The sequence below is a fragment of the Ursus arctos genome, unplaced genomic scaffold (assembly GCF_023065955.2).
Source record: "Ursus arctos isolate Adak ecotype North America unplaced genomic scaffold, UrsArc2.0 scaffold_12, whole genome shotgun sequence".
Lineage (NCBI taxonomy): Eukaryota > Metazoa > Chordata > Mammalia > Carnivora > Ursidae > Ursus > Ursus arctos.
This window is the reverse complement of record NW_026622786.1, coordinates 30,814,668-30,837,246: the sequence shown is the minus strand read 5'-3', so window position 1 is coordinate 30,837,246 and position 22,579 is coordinate 30,814,668. Positions and strand designations below refer to the sequence as shown.

General features: G+C 35.7%; 1 protein-coding gene across 2 annotated transcripts in view; it reads right to left on the bottom strand.

Annotated features, from left to right (window-relative positions):
* Positions 1 to 22,579, bottom strand: part of HFM1 (helicase for meiosis 1) — a 101,967-nt gene that overhangs the window by 4,837 nt on the left and 74,551 nt on the right. For both annotated transcript variants that reach the window (XM_057310475.1, XM_057310476.1), the window contains 6 exons: positions 14,143 to 14,223; positions 13,728 to 13,843; positions 10,810 to 10,889; positions 9,713 to 9,816; positions 3,479 to 3,724; positions 1,776 to 1,866 (listed from right to left, as the gene is read on the bottom strand). In XM_057310475.1, coding sequence (XP_057166458.1) covers positions 1,776 to 1,866; positions 3,479 to 3,724; positions 9,713 to 9,816; positions 10,810 to 10,889; positions 13,728 to 13,843; positions 14,143 to 14,223 — 718 coding nt within the window. The remainder of the gene's footprint in view (positions 1 to 1,775; positions 1,867 to 3,478; positions 3,725 to 9,712; positions 9,817 to 10,809; positions 10,890 to 13,727; positions 13,844 to 14,142; positions 14,224 to 22,579) is intronic.

Here is a 22,579-nt window from a genome sequence, read left to right as displayed (position 1 = left end):
CTCTGTGACTTACTTATTTTATAAGTGGAAGTTTGTACATCCTAATACCCTGTATCTGTTTTGCCACCCGCCCCTCCTCTGGTAACCATCAGTTTGTTCTCTGTATTTAAGAGTCTGTTTTTGTGTTTGTTTGCTCATTTGCTTTGCTTTTTTAGATTTCACATCTAAGTGAAATCATATGTCTGACTTATTTCACTTAGCATAATACCCTCTAGATCCATCTATGTTGTCGCAAATGGCAAGATTTCATTCTCTTTTATGGCTGAGTAGTATTATAGATATGCACATATCTCACATCTTCTTTAGTCATTCATCTATTGCTACCCACAACTTGGATTGCTTCCATATCTGGGCTACTGCAAGTAATGCTGCAAAAACAGAGGGGTGCATATATCTTTTCAAATTAGTGTTTTTGTTTTCTTTGGATAAATACCCAGTAGTGGAATTACTAGATTGTAGAGTAGTTCTACTTCTAATTTTTTGAGGAAACTCCGTACTGATTTCCACAGTGGTTGTACCAATTTACATTCCCACCCACAGTGTATGAGTGTTCCCTTTTCTCTACATCCTCACTAACACTTATTATTTCTTGTCTTTTTGATACTAGCCATTCTGACTTGCATGAAGTAATATCTCATGGATTTGATTTGCATTTCCCTGATAATTAGTGATGTTGAGCATCTTTTCATGCGTCCGTTGGCCATCTGTATGTCTTCTTTGGAAAAATGTTTATTTGGGCCCTCTGTTCATTTTTTATTCAAATTGGATTTTTGGTGTGTGTTCTATAAATTTTTATATATTTCGGATATTAACCCCTTATTGGATATATTATTTGCAAATAGCTTCTCCCATTCAGTAAGCTTCTTTTTGTTTTGTTCATGGTGTCCTTTCCTGTGCAAAAGCTTTTTATTTTGGTCTAGTCCCAAACAGTTTATTTTTGTATTTGTTTCCCTTGCCTCAGGAGACATATCCATAAACATGTTGCTAAAATCAATGTCAAAGAGATTACTACCTATATGTTCTTTTAGGAGTTTTATGGTTTCAAGTCTTATACTTAAGTCTTTAAACCATTTTGAGTTTATTTCTGTATATGGTGTAAAAAAGTGGTCCAGTGTCTATTTTTGTGCCAGTACCATACTATTTTGATTATTATAGCTTTGTAGTATATCTTGAAATTTGGAATTGTGATATCTCCATAGTTGTGCCTTTTATATGGGACACTCTTCAGTTGGCTTTGGCCCACCAAATCCTGAAGGCAGTTTAAGTTTATAACCCTACCTACTGGATATGGTAAAGTTGTCTATATACAGCATTCGAGGCTCTTCAGAATCAAACCTCAGCTCTCAGCCTTAATGCTGTGGCCATATTGATGCTTTACTGACCCTTGAGCATGAGATGCCTTTTCAAGCCTTGTACCTTTACACATGCTTCTTCTACCTGGAACGCCTTATTCTCCTCTTTTCTACCTGTCAAACTCCTATTCAGTTTTCAAGTCTTTTGAAAAGTAAAAATTCCTGGGCTCCAGCCCCAGATACCATGATTTGGTAAGTCTAGTGTAGGGCCCAGGAATGTGCATTTTTAATACATTTTAATACTTTTGAAGTAGGTGGTCTATCAATAGCACTTTGAGAAACACAACTCTGAAAGTAAGAAGGTTCAGGTTGGCTAATATCTTACAGCTTCTTTGACATCTAATAATTTAATCCCCATCTTCAATTATGTGTCAAGAGGATATAAGGTTGTAAAATATTCCAAACCAAAATTCTAAAACTTGCCTTTTTGCCGTTTCTCCTTGGAATTTGCTCTTTGACTCTTGGAGGAATAGCTTACTTCCCCCCGTACTTGAACTCAAAGTGTTTCCAAATCCTATGTAAAGAGATAACATTTGAAATTAAATGCCAGGAAACAGATGAATGGATCTTTTCAGAAGTTCTACAAGCGCTCTCTCCAACAGATATGATCTGATTAAAGAAGGAATGAATAAGTCTTCTCATTAATCAAATTTAATTTACACAGAGAAATAAGGGAACAAAGCTAAAGGATTAAAACTATAAACACATAGGTTAGCTTATTAGTCACTATACTAAAAGGTCCCCAAACCACTTTTACTTACTTATTTTAACTCATGTAAATGATCAAGTTTAATTTCATTCAATATTTTCAATATTTTCAATGGTTTGCATACAATTAAGTTCATTTAAAGTGCTCCATACATGGCATTTATGTAGACTGATTTTCTCAAAGTTATGCCCTCACATGATTGATTAGGCTACCTCAAAGACTCAATACAAACTGCCTTTTAAATTGCAATATACAATGACTTTTAACTTTGAAGTAGGGACTAGTAGCTGTCCATTGATACGGGAAGTTGTGCCTACTGACTCTACATCATTGATTTTCCTGGCCTATTTTGTGAAGGTGGTCAAATCCTATTCCTTCTGGAAGGAATAACAGCTCTTTAGGTATTTCTTAGAATCTTGAAACAATAATATTTCAACTTCTAATTGCTTCCCTTAAAAATATTTTTTTAAAAGAGCATTGGGGTAGGATACATTAAGAGGTAACTATAATTCTGAGGGACTGATTTCCTCCTGTCAGCCATCATGGGAGAGAGTACCTCCATTTTGCTGTCTTCTCATATAATTACTAAGATTTTCATTTTCTGTTTTAGTGACATAGAGTAAATCTGCCAGTAATTTAGAAAACTAAGTCTCATTATTTTGGGGTTGTAAATGACTTAAATACAATATCTAGTACAGAAGAAACTAATCCTTTCCTATTATTTGTTTATTTATGCCTGAAAAAAATCAATATGTCTACTAGAAATTAAAGGTGTCTTTCATTTTCATGGATAGCAGATGAACACTTTCAAAAATGGACTAATTTTAGGGGCACCTGGGTGGCTCAGTCAATTGGGCGTCCAACTCTTGATTTTGGCTCGGCTCATGATCTCAGGGTCATGAGATCAAGCCCTGTGTGGGGCTCTGTGCTCAGTGCAGAGTCGGCTTGTCCCTCTCCCTCTGCTCCTCTCTCGCTCACGCACACGCATGCTCCCTTTCTCAAATAAATAAATAAATAAAATCTTTTTTAAAAAATGGAATAATTTTGTCCTTCACAAACATTAGCAAATTATGTGTGATCACATAATTGAAAGCTGGATAATCTGTTTTATGAAGGAAAATTCAATAAACGGTTTTAATTTAAATAGAGTTTTTAACAAAATAGGGGAGCAATAGAATAGGAAAAGCTCATCTGTTATATCATTATCACGGAATAACCTTGACCTCTGTCCTTAGGAGGAAATGTGACTTATGGAAGGGTCACATTTTTCAGTTTTGCTAAAAATCATAATCTTAACAAACTAAAGCTAATTAAGCAAACACATAAAAAAGGCAAAGAAAATTAGTCCCAGAAACTGAACTGAAACATATTCAAAGAATTTCTCATGAAATTATTTCATGCTAAAAGACAATTTTACCTGAAGTTTTTGTCTTCTCAGTACTGGCTGAAAAACTGGCAACTTCTAATAAGTTCTCATCATCAAAATCATCCCAAACTTCATCTCCCAATTCAAAGTTCACATTCAAAACTTCTGAGAATGGAGCATTACTTTTATCCACATCTGTCAAATTCTGGTTTCCAGATGCATTAAGATGTCTGTTGAACAGCACTGTTTGAGGGGCTTTCTCATCTGAAGTTGTAGGATAGTTCCATCTAGAGAAATCTGTCATGTTTATGTATAAAAGAGTATAGGTACTTTTTAAATCATTAACATCGTTTTCCATTGTAGATCAAATACCTTTTCAACTACTAAACTGAAGTTTGAATAGTGGTTTTCAAAAGTATTGGGTCAAGCATTGTTGAATATTGTTTTCAACCAATTCTATTTACTGTATTACATATACTGATAGTTGCATTAAATTTAATTTTCAATGGATTCTTTTAGAGAGAATTAATTTTCCCTCTTAATTCCCATATGAGAATAACCCTAATCTAAAATGAATTTTATAATTTCTAAAATGGTCTTCCTTCTTCCTTCTCTTCTTCCTTCAAGTGAATTTTGAATACTATTATGAAATATGTTCTTCCAAAATATATTTTAATTTTTTCTTCTGCTAAAAAATCCTCAGTGTTAGCATTGTTTATAGCCTGAGTTTAGGGCCAGACTACCTGGGTGAAAATGCTACTTCTCTCACTTACTAGTTGTACGATCTTAGACAAGTAATTTAAAGTCTCAGCCTCGTTTTCTCCTCTGCAAAATGGGAAAAATAATAGTATCTATTTCATAAGAATGTTACAGGGAATAAATGCCTTTAGTTTTGTAGTTTTCCATAGTCGTGTGCTAATAAATGTTTAATCACTGCTTCTCTAGAAAATGTATGCATATATATACTTACATTTATTATATGTATTTATTATAGGTAAAGAATATGTAGCACAAAATTTACAAATAATAAAATATATGCTTAATTATAAATTCCATATATCTGATTTTCACTGAACGTTTTCATTCAGTTTTGCAAAACTCTTGTATCTGTAGCCAACATATGGTTGCAATTAACAAATGAATATAGTTCTCACATGAATGCTGCTTGACATTGTTGACTGTAACAACTAAGATGAAAGTAAAATAACAGAGAAAGATGTTGGGATTTGACTCATTCATTCATTGAATTAGGCAACTCCTTTGCTAAATTAGACAATAGTTTTCAAATACTAGAAGAATATTCCCTCATCTTTTTGTGCTATTCACAATGTAATAGCTACAGACACAACACACTGTTAAATTTAATCTGCACTATTAACATTTTGTCCATCACTTTCATACGTCTAAGCAATAAATCAAGTCCTAATATGCAGTGTCTGCTTATTTCCATGGTATAAATATTCCAATTATGATTAATTTCAAACTACCAATGTGACATCTCTGAATGCAGAGTTGAGAAGAAACGCATAGTAGCACACCATTATATAGTATTTCCACCATTTAGATACAAATAAAAAGGCAAATAATCTCAAGAACACAGATAACAGTAATATGTAGCAGAATAATTAGGAAGTGATTAGTTTTGAATATTTATAGTCTTTGTTTTTAATTATTTAATTTAAAGTTTATATAATTAAACTTTTAATAATGGCTGAAAGATTCCCAAGAATTTAATAATCATCTCTTACAAGCCAGCACAAGCCTGCTCTAGTGCACCACCGAGTTTCCTTCATTTTAAATATTCTCTGTACTTTTCTTCACCTAGCCAAATCCTACTTTATCCTTCAATCGTACCAAAACTCCAGTTCACATTATTCTACTTTTGTTCATGGATATATACACACACAATATATACTAAAAATAGAACCACATACAAAGTGTAATGGGAATGCAAAGGGAACAGGATCTAAACCTACAATGGAAGTCAGAGTGGACACCTCTAAGAAGGTAAAATGGTAAGAAGGTAACCTTGGAATTTGAGCTTGGTAGAGCTGTGACTGTGGAGCAGGGCAAGAGGGAAGGCAAGATACTCCATGAGGGGAGGACAGCATGTGAAAAACATGGCAGTATGGGAGACCAGAGAATGTTTGGAGAACTATATGTTTTCAGGATTTCTGCAGCACAAACTAGGAGAAGAAGGGCCCATTGAGCCTACACAGGAAGTTAAGTGCCAGATTATGTTGATGATTGTTTTCCATGTTAAGGAATTCACTTTTTCTTCCCTTATAGGCAATGGATAACTACTGAAGATATTTTAGCAAGAGGTTTACATAATCAGAGATACCTGTTAGATTCCCCGGAATAGTTATGGATGGGATGATAATGAGACTGGAAGAAAAGAGAAAAGTAAGACAGCTATTGCAATAAATGAGAGACAATGAATGTCTGAGCTAGAGTATCAGCAGAAGGGACAGAGAAGAAGAACAGTTATGAGAGATGTTTAGGAGGCAAAACAGATAGGACCTGGCGATTACTTGCATGTAAGTTAAGATATTTAGGATGACTCTTTTCCTGCCTTTAGCAGCTTGAAAAAGAAGAGGGTTCATTCACTGACCTAAGGAGAAAAGAAAAGGAGCAGTGTGAGCTACAGAGAAGATAGAAAGAGTTCAGATAATGATACGTTAGCTTTTAGGTGGATATATCCAGAAATGTGACTGTATAGATGGGTCAGGGGCTAGACAGAAAGAAACAGATGGTAAATGCAAATGTAGAAATCATCTGAATATAGTTAGTAATTGTAGACATGGACTTGGGTGACATTGTAAAAGAAAAGTTTATGAAGTGAGAAGAATAAAGAAGAAAAAAAAGAATCATTTGCAACATGAACAGGAAAAAAAGCCCAAGCAATTCAAGAAGTAGTAGGATAACCAACAGAATGGTTTAATTGAAACCAAAGGAGAGATTTCCAAAAGGAGGGAAATAGCAGATGTGTCAAATACTACAAAGGTCAAAGAAAAGTTGAAAAGTTGAAAAGAGTTCACTGAATTCAGCACTTAGAAGATCACTAAATGGTCTAAGCAAAAGCAGTTTCAAAGGAGTGGAGAACCAAATTTATTGAATGAAAAAAGTGATAGGAGGTAAGGAAGTGAGCACAGTGAGTATAAATTGCCCTTGAAGAATTGTTGTTTTGATGGGAAAGCAAGACATTAAAGTGTATAAAGACTCTGGTGATTCTGTTCTTTTCCTGACATACTTCCCTTCCTTTAATAGGAGTATCTTTCCTTTCCTTTGGGGAAACTGCCTCCACCCATTCCATGTGATCTTGGTGAGGATGTCATTCATGGTACCCTGGTCCCCAGAGCTAGAGCAGAGGAACGCATGACCCAATCCCCAGGCTACAGGGTTTGATGGAAGGATGAATACAAGACTCAACTGAGGCCATTTAGAATGAACTGTGCTCTGCCGAAGTTAACAGGGAAGACTGTTTTTCTACTGAGGCTGTTCAACTAGGAAGATGTGAGTTAGGGGCTACCTGCATGTGAAAAAGCCTGTTGAAAAAAATGAAGCCAATTAGTAACAGGCCATACCTAAAAGACTGAGAGAAAGCCAGAGGCATGACTGAAATTATTTGAGTGCCTGGATCTAGCAAGATTAAAGCCAGATGCATGTCTGGACTTACAAGTTTACATGAATGGTCTCCTTTTTTTGTGTGATTAAGTCATTTGGGTAGAATTTCTGTCACTTACAACCAGAATGGTCATGACTAGCTTGATGAGGATAGGGAGCTAACGAAGAAGAACTTGAACATTATGTTGAAGAGAAAAAGGAGAGATTGAAAATATGGAAAAGAGGAGAAGGGTAACTGGTGTCCTAAAGCCCCAAGGGAGGCAGGATTAGAAACATTAAAACTACGGGTGGAGAGACGAACCTTGAATAAAAGAAAAGAGAATTCTTCTTTAAAAATAAACAGAATTAAGGATGGATGCAGAGACAGAAATATATAGTTGCAGGGTAGAAAGTTGAAAGAATTCATATAGGTTCGATTTTTAATTCTCCACTGATAACTAAAAGTCAATTCCATTTTATAGAAATGGCATTGAACTGGGAATCAGGAGATATAGAATCTATTTCTGGCCCTGCCATTAATTAGATATGTGATTTTGGGCTAGTCATTTAATCTCTCAGAGTCTTGGTTTCTTTCAGTATAAAATGAGAAATTACGCAAAGGTCCCTTACAATTTAAATTTTATGATTCAACATACTTTCTCATATAATTTCTGATATTTTTCTTTTTTCTTTCTTGAAATCAGAATACAGATGATAAAAATTGGCATGTTTTTCTTAAACCATTCTCTAGAGCAATATTTGAATACAAATAAAATATGTTTTGCCACCAAAAACTAATGTGTGAAAAGTATAATGAGTATACTCAATTACTACTAATAATAGTACCAGATACTATGTTAAGACCTTTATGTATATTATCTCATTTAATAGTAAAATCCCTAAAACATAAGCAGATGAGGGAATTGAGATAAAGTAGGTAGATACATTACAAAAGGTGACACAACTACTAAATGGCAGAGCTAGAATTTGAACCTAGACAAATTATTCTAAGCACTCTTTTTTATTAGTAACCTCCCAGCCCAACATGGTCTCAAACTCATAACCCCAAGATCAACAGTCACATGCTCTACTAACTGAGCCAGCTAGGCACACAGCCCAAACAGATTATTCTAGATCCTGTGAATTTAACTACTATACTACACAGCTTCATCTTAAAAAAAAAAAAAAAACTGGCCCATTTTCAGTAAAACAGGGATACAATTATCATTGGGGGTTAAAGTATCTAGATGAGACTTTAATATCATAATATAAACTGGATTTGGAATAGGGGCTAGGAAAGAAATAAAGTAGGAAAACTATGCAAAGACAGCATGAAAGGGGGTGCCTGGGTGGCTCCGTCGGTTAAGTATCTGCCTTCAGCTCAGGTGATGATCCCAGGGTCCTGGGATAGAACCCCGCATAGGGCTCCCGGCTCAGTAGGGAGCCTGCTTCTCTCTCCCCTCCCCACTTGTGCTCTCTCTCTTGCTATCTCTGTTTCTCTCTCAAATAATTAAAATCTTAAAAAAAAAAAAAAGATAGCATGAAAGTAAGCAGAGGAATAAACTGTGGTATGTAGAAGGGCAGGGAACAGAGCAGCCGAAAAAGGAGTAAGTTAGAGGGCTGTAGGTTGAAGAGACATAAAAATTAAGGAGTTGACAATCTAACACTTCTCTTCACGTTGTAAATATCAGACTTTGAGCAAGATGGATAAATGCTCTGATACTCTAAGTGAGATTAGGGGACTTTTCTTGTTCTTACTTGGGCTAAGAGGTGGCGGGCACTCCAGCCCTTGCCTACTTAAGATCTTAAATTATGGCCAGAGGAAACATAAAGTGACAGAATGAAAGAAAGAGTGTCAATAGGTGTTAAGGCCACACACATGAAATTATTTGTAGGAAATCCCAAGTTTATCATTTCTACATACAGCAACAGAAACAAACAATTCTATGGCCAGGATTATTTCTTACACATTTTAACAGACAGGCTATTAATGGCATGACCCATACAAATAATGCTATTAATAACAGAATCCAAAGTAATGATGAACTGGTCCCAGTGTTGAAGAATTATATGCTTTATCTCATTAATTTAATGATTGACACAAATAAAGAGCAAATCTAGATTACATATAAGCTATATACCACAAATTAGATTATATTCTCATATGATCAGAGAAATTATAAGAATCATAGGTTTAGAAAGTGGAGAGGTATTAAAGGTCACCTAATTTAATCCCCTAATTTTAAAGATAAGACTAAGACCTAAAGAAGTTAAATAATTTTTTCAAGATCACACAGCTCTTTTGTAAAACTGGACTAAGTTTATAAACATAAAATTATTTTAAATAATTTTTAAGACATATAAAAGTAACAGTTCAGCATTTAAATACTTTGTGTATCTTGAGATCCCTTATTTTGTCAGCTTTTCCTCATACCATCTTTAAATAAAAATAGTCAACACCATGTAGGGAAGAGACTTAAAAAAAAAAATCTATGACAAACATAGGAAGTCCATCTGAAATAACAGACCTAAAAATTTGAAATTGGTCCAATAACCCAAGAGAAAAATCTTGCAGGTTAATAATCATAGTAATTTCAGATGTTGGTTTTTCAATCACATTGTCATTCTGAAGTAATGATAAACCATTTCTCTTTCAAGGCAATATCAATGGTAATTCACCTTTGTTTTGATATTCTGATGGTTCTTGTTGAACTTCTGCACAGATTTCATGCTGATCCCTCTGCTCCATTATAGACAATTCAGGTATGTTTAAGCACTCTGATCTTTATAAAGATAAATAAAACCATAAAATGTCAAATATTAAAATTAATCTGAATTTGAAAACCGCTTAGTCATATAAATAAAAAAGAAATGGTTCATCTTCTCAGCACTTCTATGACAAACCACATTAGCCTGGGTAGTAAAGGGTAAAAAAATAGGTGTTTATTGGAAGCAAGACACTTAATCATCTTTACATGACCCAAATATGTAGATATCTGCTATCTGTGTAGAGCCTTAAAATCTATTGCTAATGCTACTTTCAATTAGATAACAAAAGCTAGGATCTCTTGAAGTAGTGTTGGCATCTGTTCTGATTGGTCAATGGCTGTTCTGTACTGTTTGTTAAGTATATTAAATGTCATCCCTGCATATAGAATACCTTTATCTGGAAGGGAAATGACATATACTATTGCCTTCTAGGCATCATGATATAGGAAAAGAATGCTGAGTTATCATCTAGGGCCTTCTGTTTAATAACTAGGAATATGAGCTTTGGTTATTTTATCTATAAAATGGGATAGAAAAACCTCATTTTATGAGCCAGGCTGTGGTTAAGGTCAAAAGAGATAATACACAAATGTGCAGTTTTTTAAATGTAAATTATTTTATAAATATGAAGTGTTATTAATACAGAGTGGGCCCCTAAATGGAAAAGATTAAACTTTACACAGCAACATGATTTTTCTTTTTAAAGTATACTTTTGTCACCTGTTAAAATTAGAAGGCAGGGAAAGCCTGAGGGCATGACATATAGGATGGGTAGTTTCCCAGGAATGAGATGATTCAATGAATGTTAAGGTATTCTATAACTGTAGAGTTATAGAATAAATTTAGATAACCAAACTCTTATGATGTCATTACTTCATTATGGAACTAAATGATTACTATGATTTGAATGTAGCCAGTGTTCACCTTTCTCTGAATAAATGATTATTTGGAGGAGCAAAGAGTTTATGATGACTATTCTACCTTGGATATTACCGTTATATTTGTACCTTGATATACTGGGAAGAGAAGGCTTTGGAGTAAAACCAAATTCTTTAAGGTCCACACTTTGAGATTTATTCATTTGCATCTATTAATGAAAAAAAAGTTCAACGGTCAATTTCACAGCAATACTTTTTAACAAATAAGCCAAACAGCAAAATTCCTGCTGGTACGTAAAGTCCAAAAATTAATTGATTATGAGAAACTCAGGCGAGTTCTCAAACCAAATCTCCTTCTCAGGCACTTCCTAATGTTGATATTCTTCATGGTTCTTTACTAGGCCTTCTTCTCTTCTCCCTCTACATATTTTCAAAGACCTCATTTACTTCTATGGCTTCAATTATCATCTACAAGTGAATGACTCATAAATCTATATTTCTATTTCAGCTCCTTTTCCTGATTTTCAGAGTTAATCCGACTGTCTGTAGAACACCTTTACCTAGATATCTTGCAGGCTTCTAAATTCAATATTTCCCAGATTGAATTTATTGTGTATTTACTTCTCCGAACTTGGTTTTCCTTTGGAGTTTCCACCCTAGTGAGGCCTCACTTTTTTCCTAGTTGCTCAATCCAGAAAGCTGGTCATCATCTTTACTCTTTTACTTCACCCTTCATAAGCAACTAAGTACCAGGGTAGTTGATTCTATATCTGAAAAATGTCTTAAACCTAGCCACTTCTTACTACTGCTGCTGCTACTACATTAAACTAGACCATCATCTTGCCTAGATTATTGCAAAAACCACCTAATGAGCCCTTAAGTTCCTTTTCTATCATCTTCTAATCCATTCTCTACATTGCATCCAGAGTGAACTTTAGAAAATGCAATTCTGATCATGTCACTGATTAAAGCCCTTCAGTGGCTTCCCAATACTTTCAGGATAAAGTCCAAATCCTTAAAATAGCGAAAAGGCCTTCATTATCTAGCTCTTACTAAACTCTTCAGCCTCATCTCTCTCTACTCCCTTCCTTGTGATTAAACTCCAGACACATTATATAACTTCAGTGTTTTAAAAGATCTCTCTCTTTCTCAGCTCTGGACCACACTTCATTTTTTCTATGTCTGGAATACTTTTCTATCCCTCTCTACCACCACTCTGGTGCCTACCTCTCCATACCTGGCTTACGCCTAGATATTCTTCAAGTCTCAGTCATGTTTATTTGGAATCCTTTCCTGGCCTATCAAATGTGGACTCTTCTATCCAAGTTCAAGTTATCTTACACCTCCGTCACAGAATCCTCTATCACACTACATTGAAAAAAACCTATTTAATTATTTGTATCTTTATCCAACTATAAGCTCTATGAGGATTGGGACTAAAACTGTCTTATTCACTGCTGTATCTTAGCACTTATCACAGTACTTAGCATATTGTAGGTGCTCAATGAATATGGAAGGGAGACACTCAGCTGGCTCAGTTGGAAGACCGTGAGACTTTTGATCTCAGGGTTGTGGGTTTGAGCCCTATATTGGGTGTACAGATTAATAAAAGTAATAACATTCTTTTTTTAAGAGATGGGGGAGGAGCACCTGGATGGCTCAGTCAGTTGGGTATCTGCCTTCGGCTCAGGTCATGATCCCAGGGTTCTGGGATTGAGCCCCACATCCGGCTCCCTGCTCCACGGGTAACCTGCTTCTCCCTCTCCCTCTACCTGCCGCTCCCCCTGCTTGTGCTCTCTCTCTCTCAAATAAATAAATAAAACCTTTAAAAAAGGGAAAAGTAGGAGAGAGAGAGAAAGGGAGGGAAGGAGCACAGGGCAAGGGAGAGAGAGAATCTTAAGCAGCCTCCACACCCAGCGTGAAGCCTGACATGGGACTCCATATCACAACCCTGAGATCATGACCTTAGCCAAAATCAAGAGTTGGACGCTTAACTGATTAAGCCACCCAGGCGCCCCAATTAAATAAACTTAAAAATGAATATGGAAGGAAAGAGGGAATAATACAGAATGGAGAAGGAAAGGAGGAAGGAAGGATGAAAGAAAGGAAGGAAGGGGGAGAGAGGAAAAACTTGGGCTACTAAAAAATTACGATCTCAGAGAAGGTGGTACTGTTTCAAACTGCACGCCTCTCCCTGTTTCCCAGTATTCCCTTTGTTTTAGCCTCATGACTTAAAATCTTCTTTCTTACTAAAGTCCTAGAAAAGAAGCAGACACTTTGCTATTTTTTTGCCTCTTTTCCATGGCCTGATCAATTATTTTGCCCTGGGTATGATGACGTAGGCTTAGAATAAGTCTGTTAGTGACCAGCCCATCAACCAGTAGGAACAATCATTCTTTCTTTCATGACTTGGAAAGGAGGCTCTTGCTCAGCACTTGTCTAGGAACATGAATCAAAATCAACTTCAGACATTCCATAACACTCCAGCACAGACAGAACCAGGAAAGGGCAAGCGTTTCTAGTTTTAATTGCCACACCAAGCCAAACTACATATCCCTCTCCATTTCCTTATTCTTTGGTCTAAAAAAAAAAAAAAAAGGCTAATAAGGGGCTGTAGAAATATGTCCCAAAAGTAGATTTACAGATTAATTAAGAACTAACAATATCTTGGGGCACCTGGGTAGCTCAGTCGGTTAAGTGGCTGCCTTTAGCTCGGTTGTGATTCCAGAGTCCTGGGACTGAGCCCCATGTAGGGCTCCCTGCTCTGCAGGGAGTCTGCTTCTCCCTCTCCCATTGCTCCTCCCCCTGCTTGTGCTCTCTCTCTAGCTATCTCTCTCTCTCAAATAAATAAATAAAATATTTAAAGAAAAAAAGAACTACAATATCTTTTCCTTTAGAAACAATATTTTGAAAAATGGCCATACTCCTAGGCAAGCCTTCAAATAACTAAAGTACACTTCAGATACCTACCTAATTGACACACAGAATAAAGGAATATTCACATACATTAAATTACAGAACAAGGGCTAAATGTTATTAAAACTAACCTTGAGACGTTTAACTGGAGGAAGTGATGAAACAGCATTCCTGCTTCTTAAATCGGATAGATATGAAGAGATTGTTGGCTCTTTAATTTCTGACTTTTGTGCAACTCCAGTTTTACCTATGAAAAGAAATTTTCGATTCTTTAGGTTAAACTTTAGGTAGTGTTCACGTAAAGCCAAATTTCTTCATAATTAAAAAAATTTTTAATTTAAATTCAGTTCAGTTAACATATAGTATGATTAGTTTCAGGGGTAGATCTTCATAATTTCTAACTTAATTTTTTTTCATGTTACCCACAAAGAAAGAAAATTATTTGAGTTATAAACGCAAAATATAAATATCATATATAGGTAATTAGGATGTCATTACTATTCTCAATTTTTAAAACCTGAAATAAATTTCTTTTATGGAACTTACAGCAGTCATGTCCACATGTATGTTTATTTTTACAGTGATGATTACATTCTCGGTTCCCAGGTTTTTTGCAAGCAGTCATTCCTAAATTAATATAAGAAAAACAAACCTATTTTTTTTTTACTACAGTTTATTTCCTTTTCAGACAACACAAAAAGGTTATGACTTTCACAACTTCCTCAAATGTTAGCCTATTTAATATGTAATTTTTAAAATGATATTTCTGACAACAGCTAGTCCCTTCTGGGCTATTAGCCCAGTCCCAGCTCTTCACAAGGAGCATTGACCCACCTATAAGCTTCTCTTCATCTCCCTGACATAAATAGAGCCAAATACCACAGAATATCAGTAACTCTTATCTTGAATGAGGTAAGAATAAGAAACTTCTCTGCTGCTTTATACTTATACTTAAGAAGAACCTGGAAAGGGGGCGCCTGGGTGGCACAGCAGTTAAGCATCTGCCTTCAGCTCAGGGTGTGATCCCAGCGTTATGGGATCGAGCCCCACATCAGGCTCCTCCGCTATGAGCCTGCTTCTTCCTCTCCCACTCCCCCTACTTGTGTTCCCTCTCTCGCTGGCTGTCTCTATCCTGTCGAATAAATAAATAAAATCTTTAAAAAAAGAAGAACCTGGAAAGAAGCAAACATTACAGCATTTTGATGGTATCGGTCATAGCTTCTAGTACTTAAGACACCATACATATTTAATAAACGTTAGAACTATGTGTTTTAGGGGTGTAAGAAATTTGCTATATGACTTCACAGGAAAAAGAGATTGCTTCTAGCTTGACCCCCCAAGCTAGAATATCCAAATACAAAATTTATTCTTCATTCATATTTTAAGTAGACTTTTTCTTGATCTTAGTAACATGGGGAAGGGAGAGACATCTGAACTGACAGACATGAGAAGGGGACCAGGGGAAGATGGTCCAGGTAGGGGGCATAATACTCAAAGACAGCAAACCATAGACTACAGAAATAGAAATAAGTTGATTTTTGCTGGAGCATAGATTTTAAGTAAACTAGAAATGTTGGAGATAGTGAAGAGCCTTGAAAACCTTTATAACCTTTTTTGGTCCTTTACTCTTCATTTTCAGTGCTGTTGCTCAGTCAACTCTTTTCAAGACATGGCACATTTAGATAATAATAATATTTGTACAGCACCTGGAATGAATGGATAAGGCTGCTCACCCTCTGAGGCAACTGGCTAGATGCCTTAAGGGCCAAGCATATCAATGTATTGGGTAGTGATAAAATAATGAAACACCCCTGGCTGCTGGAAGCTGACAGGCTGAACCACGGTGTTCCCAAGTGAATATAAACAACTTTGGCAGAATATAAACAATACTCAGATAAGGTCATTCTATGACAGTAGTAAAGATCGAAATGAGACTACTGTGTTATTATTTCTGAAACTTGAGGGAAGGACACTCAAGAACGACAAAAATAACTAAACATCCCCCTCTTCTGGCTAACACAAATGACTACTACTTCCTTAATCCTCCCATCTCTAAGATATACCAAAATATCCAATACTTCACTTTTTTAAAGTATCCAATCTAGAATTGACCTCTGTTCTCCCTAAACCCTGCTAAGAATCACCAGCACAAGCTAAAATCCTATAAGCAAGCTCCTCCCAACCCCCTGAGATAACCCGCAGCTCTGCCAGAGCTGTGGTCTTTTGCTGTAGCAAGTTCAAAAATACTTAACTTTCTTAAAATATGGGTGTGCTCCTAGTGGTCTTTAGATGAAAGGTTTCAACATTATATTTTGCAAGGTATGCCATGGGTTACTGGTTAGAAGTTTTGCCCCAGTTCATAATTTCATCTCTCAGTTACTTGGTCTCCTTGTCAAGTCCTACCATGCTACAATTTATTCAACATGCTGTTGTTTGATTAGTCCTCCTAAAGTTCAACTCTGGTCAGGTCATTTGCCCACTTAGAAATGTTATTTACTTCCTGTGCCAGCAAATTAATTCCATATTTAAAGTCCTCCACAATGTAATTCTAGCCTCCCTTTCTGGTACCCATGTTAACCCTAATCCATCAAAACACATTTGCTTGCCATCATTCAAATAGTCTTGACTTTCCAAGATTGTACCTTTGATGTTACCTCTTGTCTTAGAAGCCACTCGATTCTTTGTCTATTAGAAGCTTATCAACTTTCAAGGGCAACTTAAATGGTACCTCTATCATGGAGATCTATCCTTATCACCCCAGCTGAAGTGATTTCTCTCTCCTTTGAGCCCCTATGGCATTTTCTTTGTTCCTTTACTCAACTGCATGCTGCCTTATATATTCACATGAGAACACATGGTGAAATACAGAGCATCTTAAACTAAAATAAGAAAACATGAGTTTTAATATGGGCTCTTATCTACAAAAAAAACAGATTAGAAATAATACCTGTTTTGTTCACCTCACAGAGATGAAAAGATAAAATGAAATTAAGTATGTGAAAGCATTTTTAAATGAAGTGATAAACTAATATATTAGAGCATGTATTATTTTTACTATTATTACTTAATTAAGGATTATACAAGTAACTATAAAATTAAAATTGTTTAGAGTGCTACGAAGGAGAGGAGCACAATGCTATATGATAATTGGAGGCACTGTCCTAGTCAGGAATGTCTTGGAAGGCTTTCCTAGGAAGCAACAACTGAGTTCAGGACTAAAGAAAGAACGGGAATTAAGAAGGCAAAGAGACAGGAGAAAGAGTACGTCAGGCAGAGAGGATGGCATATGCAAAAGCTCTATGACAAGGGAAAGCATGGCATATTGGAGAAATTGAAAGGAGGTCAGTGTGGCTGATGCTCAGCAAGTAAGAGAGAGCACACAGGATGAGATTAGTGGAGAAAGGTCAGGCTATATTTGTAGGAGAATGGCTCTACCATGGTACCCTGACAATTCCATGTCTCTATATAGGCCATATCCAAGATTTAACTATTTACAGAATGCCCTCTGATCCTCTTTGGGACAGGTCAAGATAGGCAGTCTTGTGAGGAGGTGCTAAAAGCCATTTCTCATCTGCCTCCTTAGCTTGCAAGAGGCTTCCTACCTGACATGAGACTGCCATGAAGCTGTTTCTCACCTGCCTCTGGTTCCAGTAAGGCACTGGACTTTCCACCTTGCCTCTTCCAAGGTACAGATGCAGGCTATAAAACCACTTAATTGCAGCCTATAGCTGATGCCTCAAAAACAAAGCAACCCACCATTTGTGTTATCCTGTGGGATTAGTAATGTCAGCAACTGATCAGTGTTATCCTGTGGGATTAGTAATGCCAGCAACAGATAACATGCTGATCTTGTTTTGCTGTCTACGTAAGTAATAAACTGTCTAGATCCATTTAGGTTAGGTCTCTTGTGTCCTCACCTCCTTACCTATGGAGGCAAGATTACCTAGCAGCTGCCATCCCACTGCTGCTTAGGAACTGACTGACCACATAACAGTATGGAACCTAGTAGGGATGTTAATGATTTGTATCTTTTATTCTAAGACCTAGGGGGAGACACTACAGTGATTTAATCAAGGAAGGAACATAATTAAATTTGCATTTTGAAAAAGGCTACCATAGAAGTCTAGGCAAAAAAATGATGGTAACTCAATCTAGAGTGATGATAGTAATAGAGTCAGAGACTGGGCTGATTTGAGAGCTATACAGAAAGTAAAAGTATCTTTAATACTGAATCCAGTGAAGTGCTTTCCTTTCTTGAGCAGCTATACTGTTTTCCCTCAAGTTTTACTGCCTTTCTTTTAGTCTAGCAATATCTATCTTAAATTTAAGTGTATTCGATATTTCAGAGACAAAAATAAATACATGGAGACACCAACTATTTATTCCCCCCTCATAGAGACCCCCTTTCTTAAGCCCTCCATCCTCCTGCTAACGTAATGTAGGCCTGTCCTACAGTCATCATCCTGAACTTCCTTTCATTAAGCTTCTTGAGTGAATCCACTATCCTTGGATTCTTTGACTTTTTCTTTCTTGGTTCTGTAACTGCTTTGTTATATGGTGCTCATCCTCAAGCAACTGCCTCAGAAAAGATGTGTGTGGGTTCAACTTTCTAAATCCTTGAATGTATTAAGATTACTTTCACACTTAATAGTTTGGCTGGGTATAGAATACACGGTTGAAAATAATTTTCCCCTGGACTTTTAAGTCTGTTGTCTTCTACCATCCAGTGCTGCCGATAAAGATTAACAAAATTTCAATTCTTGTTCCTTGGAAGCATTTATGATTTTCTCTTTATCCATGATGTTCTGAAATGTTGCAATTATTCCTCCTTTATAGATATTCTTTCATTCATCCTAACTAGCACTGAGTAAGCCTTTTTGATGTGTAGATCTATATCTCCAAGTATAGAAAATTTTCTTAAATTATTTCTTCTGATTTGTTTGTTCTCTCTCTCTGGAACATTTATTAGTCCATCAGACTCCTAGATTTCCCTTTATCTCTTATATTTTCTGTCTCTTTGTCTAATTCCAGAGAATCCAGACTATCCAGATAAGAAATAGCAAATCTGAGATTCTAACTAAGGTAGTCTAATTCCAGAGCCTGATCTCTCAACCACCCTGCCTCCCTAGTTATACTAGCTACCTTAATTCCCCCCCAGATAATGCATTTAATTTATTTAGGGAAGAAATCAAAGGATTTGGGGATGGGAAGACGAGAAGGAAACGCATTGTGGGTTGTCGTTTTTTGCAGTAAGGGATAAGGAATTGCTTTGTTCCTTAATCCAGGAACTCCTAATAGATGCATTTCTAAACATCACCACAAGATGGTGTACAATGACTATACACATTCATTCCCAGCGGTTGAAAACTAACTACCATCTGGAAGTCAAACTTCAGAGATTCTGGAGACTCCCACAAATTTCAAGGCAGAGTTGGCAAGTCTTCCTGGGAAAGAAGACTGTATACAAGTTCGTTTATAGAATATTAGCATATGGATATTAATTACCTAAGTGACAAAAACTTTTTATTTGTTAGAAATTGTACTTATAAGTGCTCCCCCATCCCCACTGCACTTCTCATATCCTGAGACCTGTCTGAATTTGTCTTATTAACAAATGTAAGCTTACAGAGATTGATAATTGGGAAAATTAAGTTCTCAAAGAAAATTGACCTAAGCTGTACTCTTGGGTATAATTTAAAGTTAATAGATCTCATATTCCCATCACTATAATAATCTGAAATGCATATGTTTTCATAGTTTTGTCACGTATAGATTTGCATGTTTTTAAAGCCCCCAATTCTAAGTATTTAAAGTAAAATAAATTTATTAATGTCAACTAGAATTGTACTTAGGGAAAACATTTAAGATTACTTTAACAGGGTCCGTAATGGCTGGTGGGGCAAGGGTTAGCTGCTTTAAAAAAAAATTTAAGAAAAATTGATAACAGTAGGCACATAATCCCTGAAACAGCCTCGCATCCTAATTATAAATTTAAATAATTGGTCTCTGCATAAGCTACTGGAGTTAATATTCCTTTTTTTTTTTTTTTAAGATTTATTTCTTTATTTTAGAGGGAGGGGAGAGGGAGAGGGAAAGTGAGAATCTCCAGCAGGCTCCCTGCTGAGGTGGGGAGACCGACTCTAGGGCTAGATACCACAACCCCAAGATCACAACCGGAGACCAGATCAAGAGTTGGATGCTTAACTGACTGAGCCACCCAGGCACCCCTGGGGTTAATATTTCTAAAAGAATATTGCTTTGACTTTTGCAGTTCCTGATTTATGTTAATCAGATTTATGCACTTTGTGACTTTACTTTTTAAATAAGAGAGCATCTCCTTTTAATTTTTAGTCAAATTTTTTATCATTTTGTTATTTATTTATCAAGAAAAAGGTAACACTAATGAATTGGAGTCCTTGGTTTTGCAATTTAATGCATTTATACACCAAAAAAGTATAAAGTAAAGCAAACTGCATTTTCACTAGTATTTAAATCTGCACACTTCCACAGTGCTCAGGCATTTGTTTTATCCTTTCATTTTTCAAACGTATTAAATTTTCAACTCAGAATGGCATAGCAAATGCAAATGAATTTACTAATGTCAAATCAATTTTCTTCAAATTAAACAAAGTCCATACTTTTTACTGAGAGTCTATTTAAAGGATCAAAAGTTTAAATACCTAAGCCTTATATTTTAAGAATAGATCTGAAAAAATTTAAATATTTTATAACCAAAAAAGTGTATTTTCCAGATTGTCATATCTTAAAAATAGCAAAAATATTTTCCCTTAAATTTTAAAAAAATGTTATCAATTGGACTATATAGATGAGAAACTATTACTAAAAGAATGTTTTCAAACACAGGAAGCATAAAAATAATTTTTAGTTATGTTATGTAAATTAATGTGCATATTTTATTTTTATATATGGCCCCATAATTTGACATAATACTAAAATATGTGCTGAACTTGCAACACATTTAGAAACAATTATTTATAGCAACTATAGTCTCTAAATTGAATATCAGTTTGTATCATTTTATAACATGGTCTGACAGGTGGTCAGAAAAATTGAAATTTGGATTGTTTTGAAAAAGCCCAAATTTTGTTGTCACAAACTTAGTAGGGTAAATCTATGACCCCCTTCATTGTATCACTTATTGAGAAAGGGGCAAATAGGATATGTATGTTATGTTTAAAGGTATAATTGTGTATCTTTATTTGGGGATATATGAATTTGCATATAAATATGAACTGAATTATATAATTGGAATGTTCATAAGATTTGGGATGGTTGAAAAATACAGATTCAAAGGGGTACATGCATCCCAATGTTTACAGTAGCATTATCAAGTATAGCCAAAATCTGGAAAGTGCCCCAATGTCCATCAACTGATGAATAAAGAAGATGCAGTGTGTGTGTGTGTGTGTGTGTGTGTGTGTGTGTGTATACACACAATGGAATATCACTCAGCCATCAAAAAGAGTGAAATCTTGTCATTTGCAACGATGTGGATGGAGCTAGAGTGTATTATGCTAAGAGAAATAAGTCAGCCAGAGAAAGACAAATACCATATGATTTTACTCATGTGTGGAATTTAAGAAACAAAAGAGATGAACATATGAGAAGGGGGAAAAAGAGAGAGAGGGAAAAAAACCATAAGAGACTCTTAACGATAGAGAACTGAGGTTTGATGGAGGGAGGTGGGTGGGCTCTATGGGTGATGGGTATTAAGGAGGGCAATTGTTATGATGAGCACTGAGTGTTGTATGTAAGTGACGAATCATTGAATTCTACTCCTGAAACCAATATTGCACTGTATGTTAAGTAACTGGAATTTAAATAAGAATTTGAAAAAAAAAGATCTGGGATGGTTGTATGTGTATGTACGTGAAGTGTGTGTGTGTGTGTGTGTGTGCGCAATAAAATATTATTTGTCTGATAGGAAGCATTTTTTACCTGTTTTCACAGGATTGTGCAAAAGATGTAGGGAACTTTTGCACTTATAAAAGGCTCATGCTAGCAGGAATACAGTAAACATTCCAACTTCTCATTACAATTTTAAGTAACAAACAATTTAAGCTACTTTAAACAAAAACAGCTGGTTAAGTAGGGAAAATGTGTTACATGAACATAGATATGTCACAGAATCCAAAGCAGCAATTCAGCGAGGCATCAGAAGGGACTGAAACCAAGAAATGGGAAGTCATCAGAATCTTAGCTCTGGCATTCTCACCTTTGCACCTCTCTGTACCTCTGCTTTGGTTTTCTCTTCCAAAGCCCAGCTGTCTGTGATCCTTTCTGCATGTGGTAAAGGATGGCCAGCTAATGGCTCTGAGTTTACATTAGCTTCGTGCAGCTCTCATTCTAAATTGTCTTTCTTAAACTGATTTCTGATGCTACTATAAATGACATTTTAAAAACTATGATTTTTATCTCTTTTTTGTTTGCTGAAATATAGTAATACTGTTGTTTTTCAAAATTTTTAGTTGAAATATAATTCATTCCATCAAGTCTACCCCTTTAAAGTGTACAGTTTGGTACGTTTTTAGTATATTCCCAAGGTTGTGTAATCATCACCGCATCTAATTCCAGAACACTATCACCTTAAAAAAAAATCACATACTTACTAGTAGTTACTCCTTATTTCTTCCTACCCTCAGCCTCTGCAACTACTAATCTACTTTCTAGCTCTATAAATTTGCCTATTCTACACTTTCCATACAAATGGAATCTAAATATCTGACCTCTTGTGAATCACTTCTCTCATTAGCATAATGTTTTCAGGGTTCATCCATGTATCAGTAGTTTATTCTTCTTTATGGCTGAATGTTCCATTATATGGTTATACTACATTTTACTTATCTATCCCATCAGTTGGTGAAGATTTCAGTTGTTTCTATTTTTTGGCTATTATGAATGATGATGCTATAAACATTCACATACTAGTTTTTGTATGTTTTCAATTCTTTTGGATATAAAC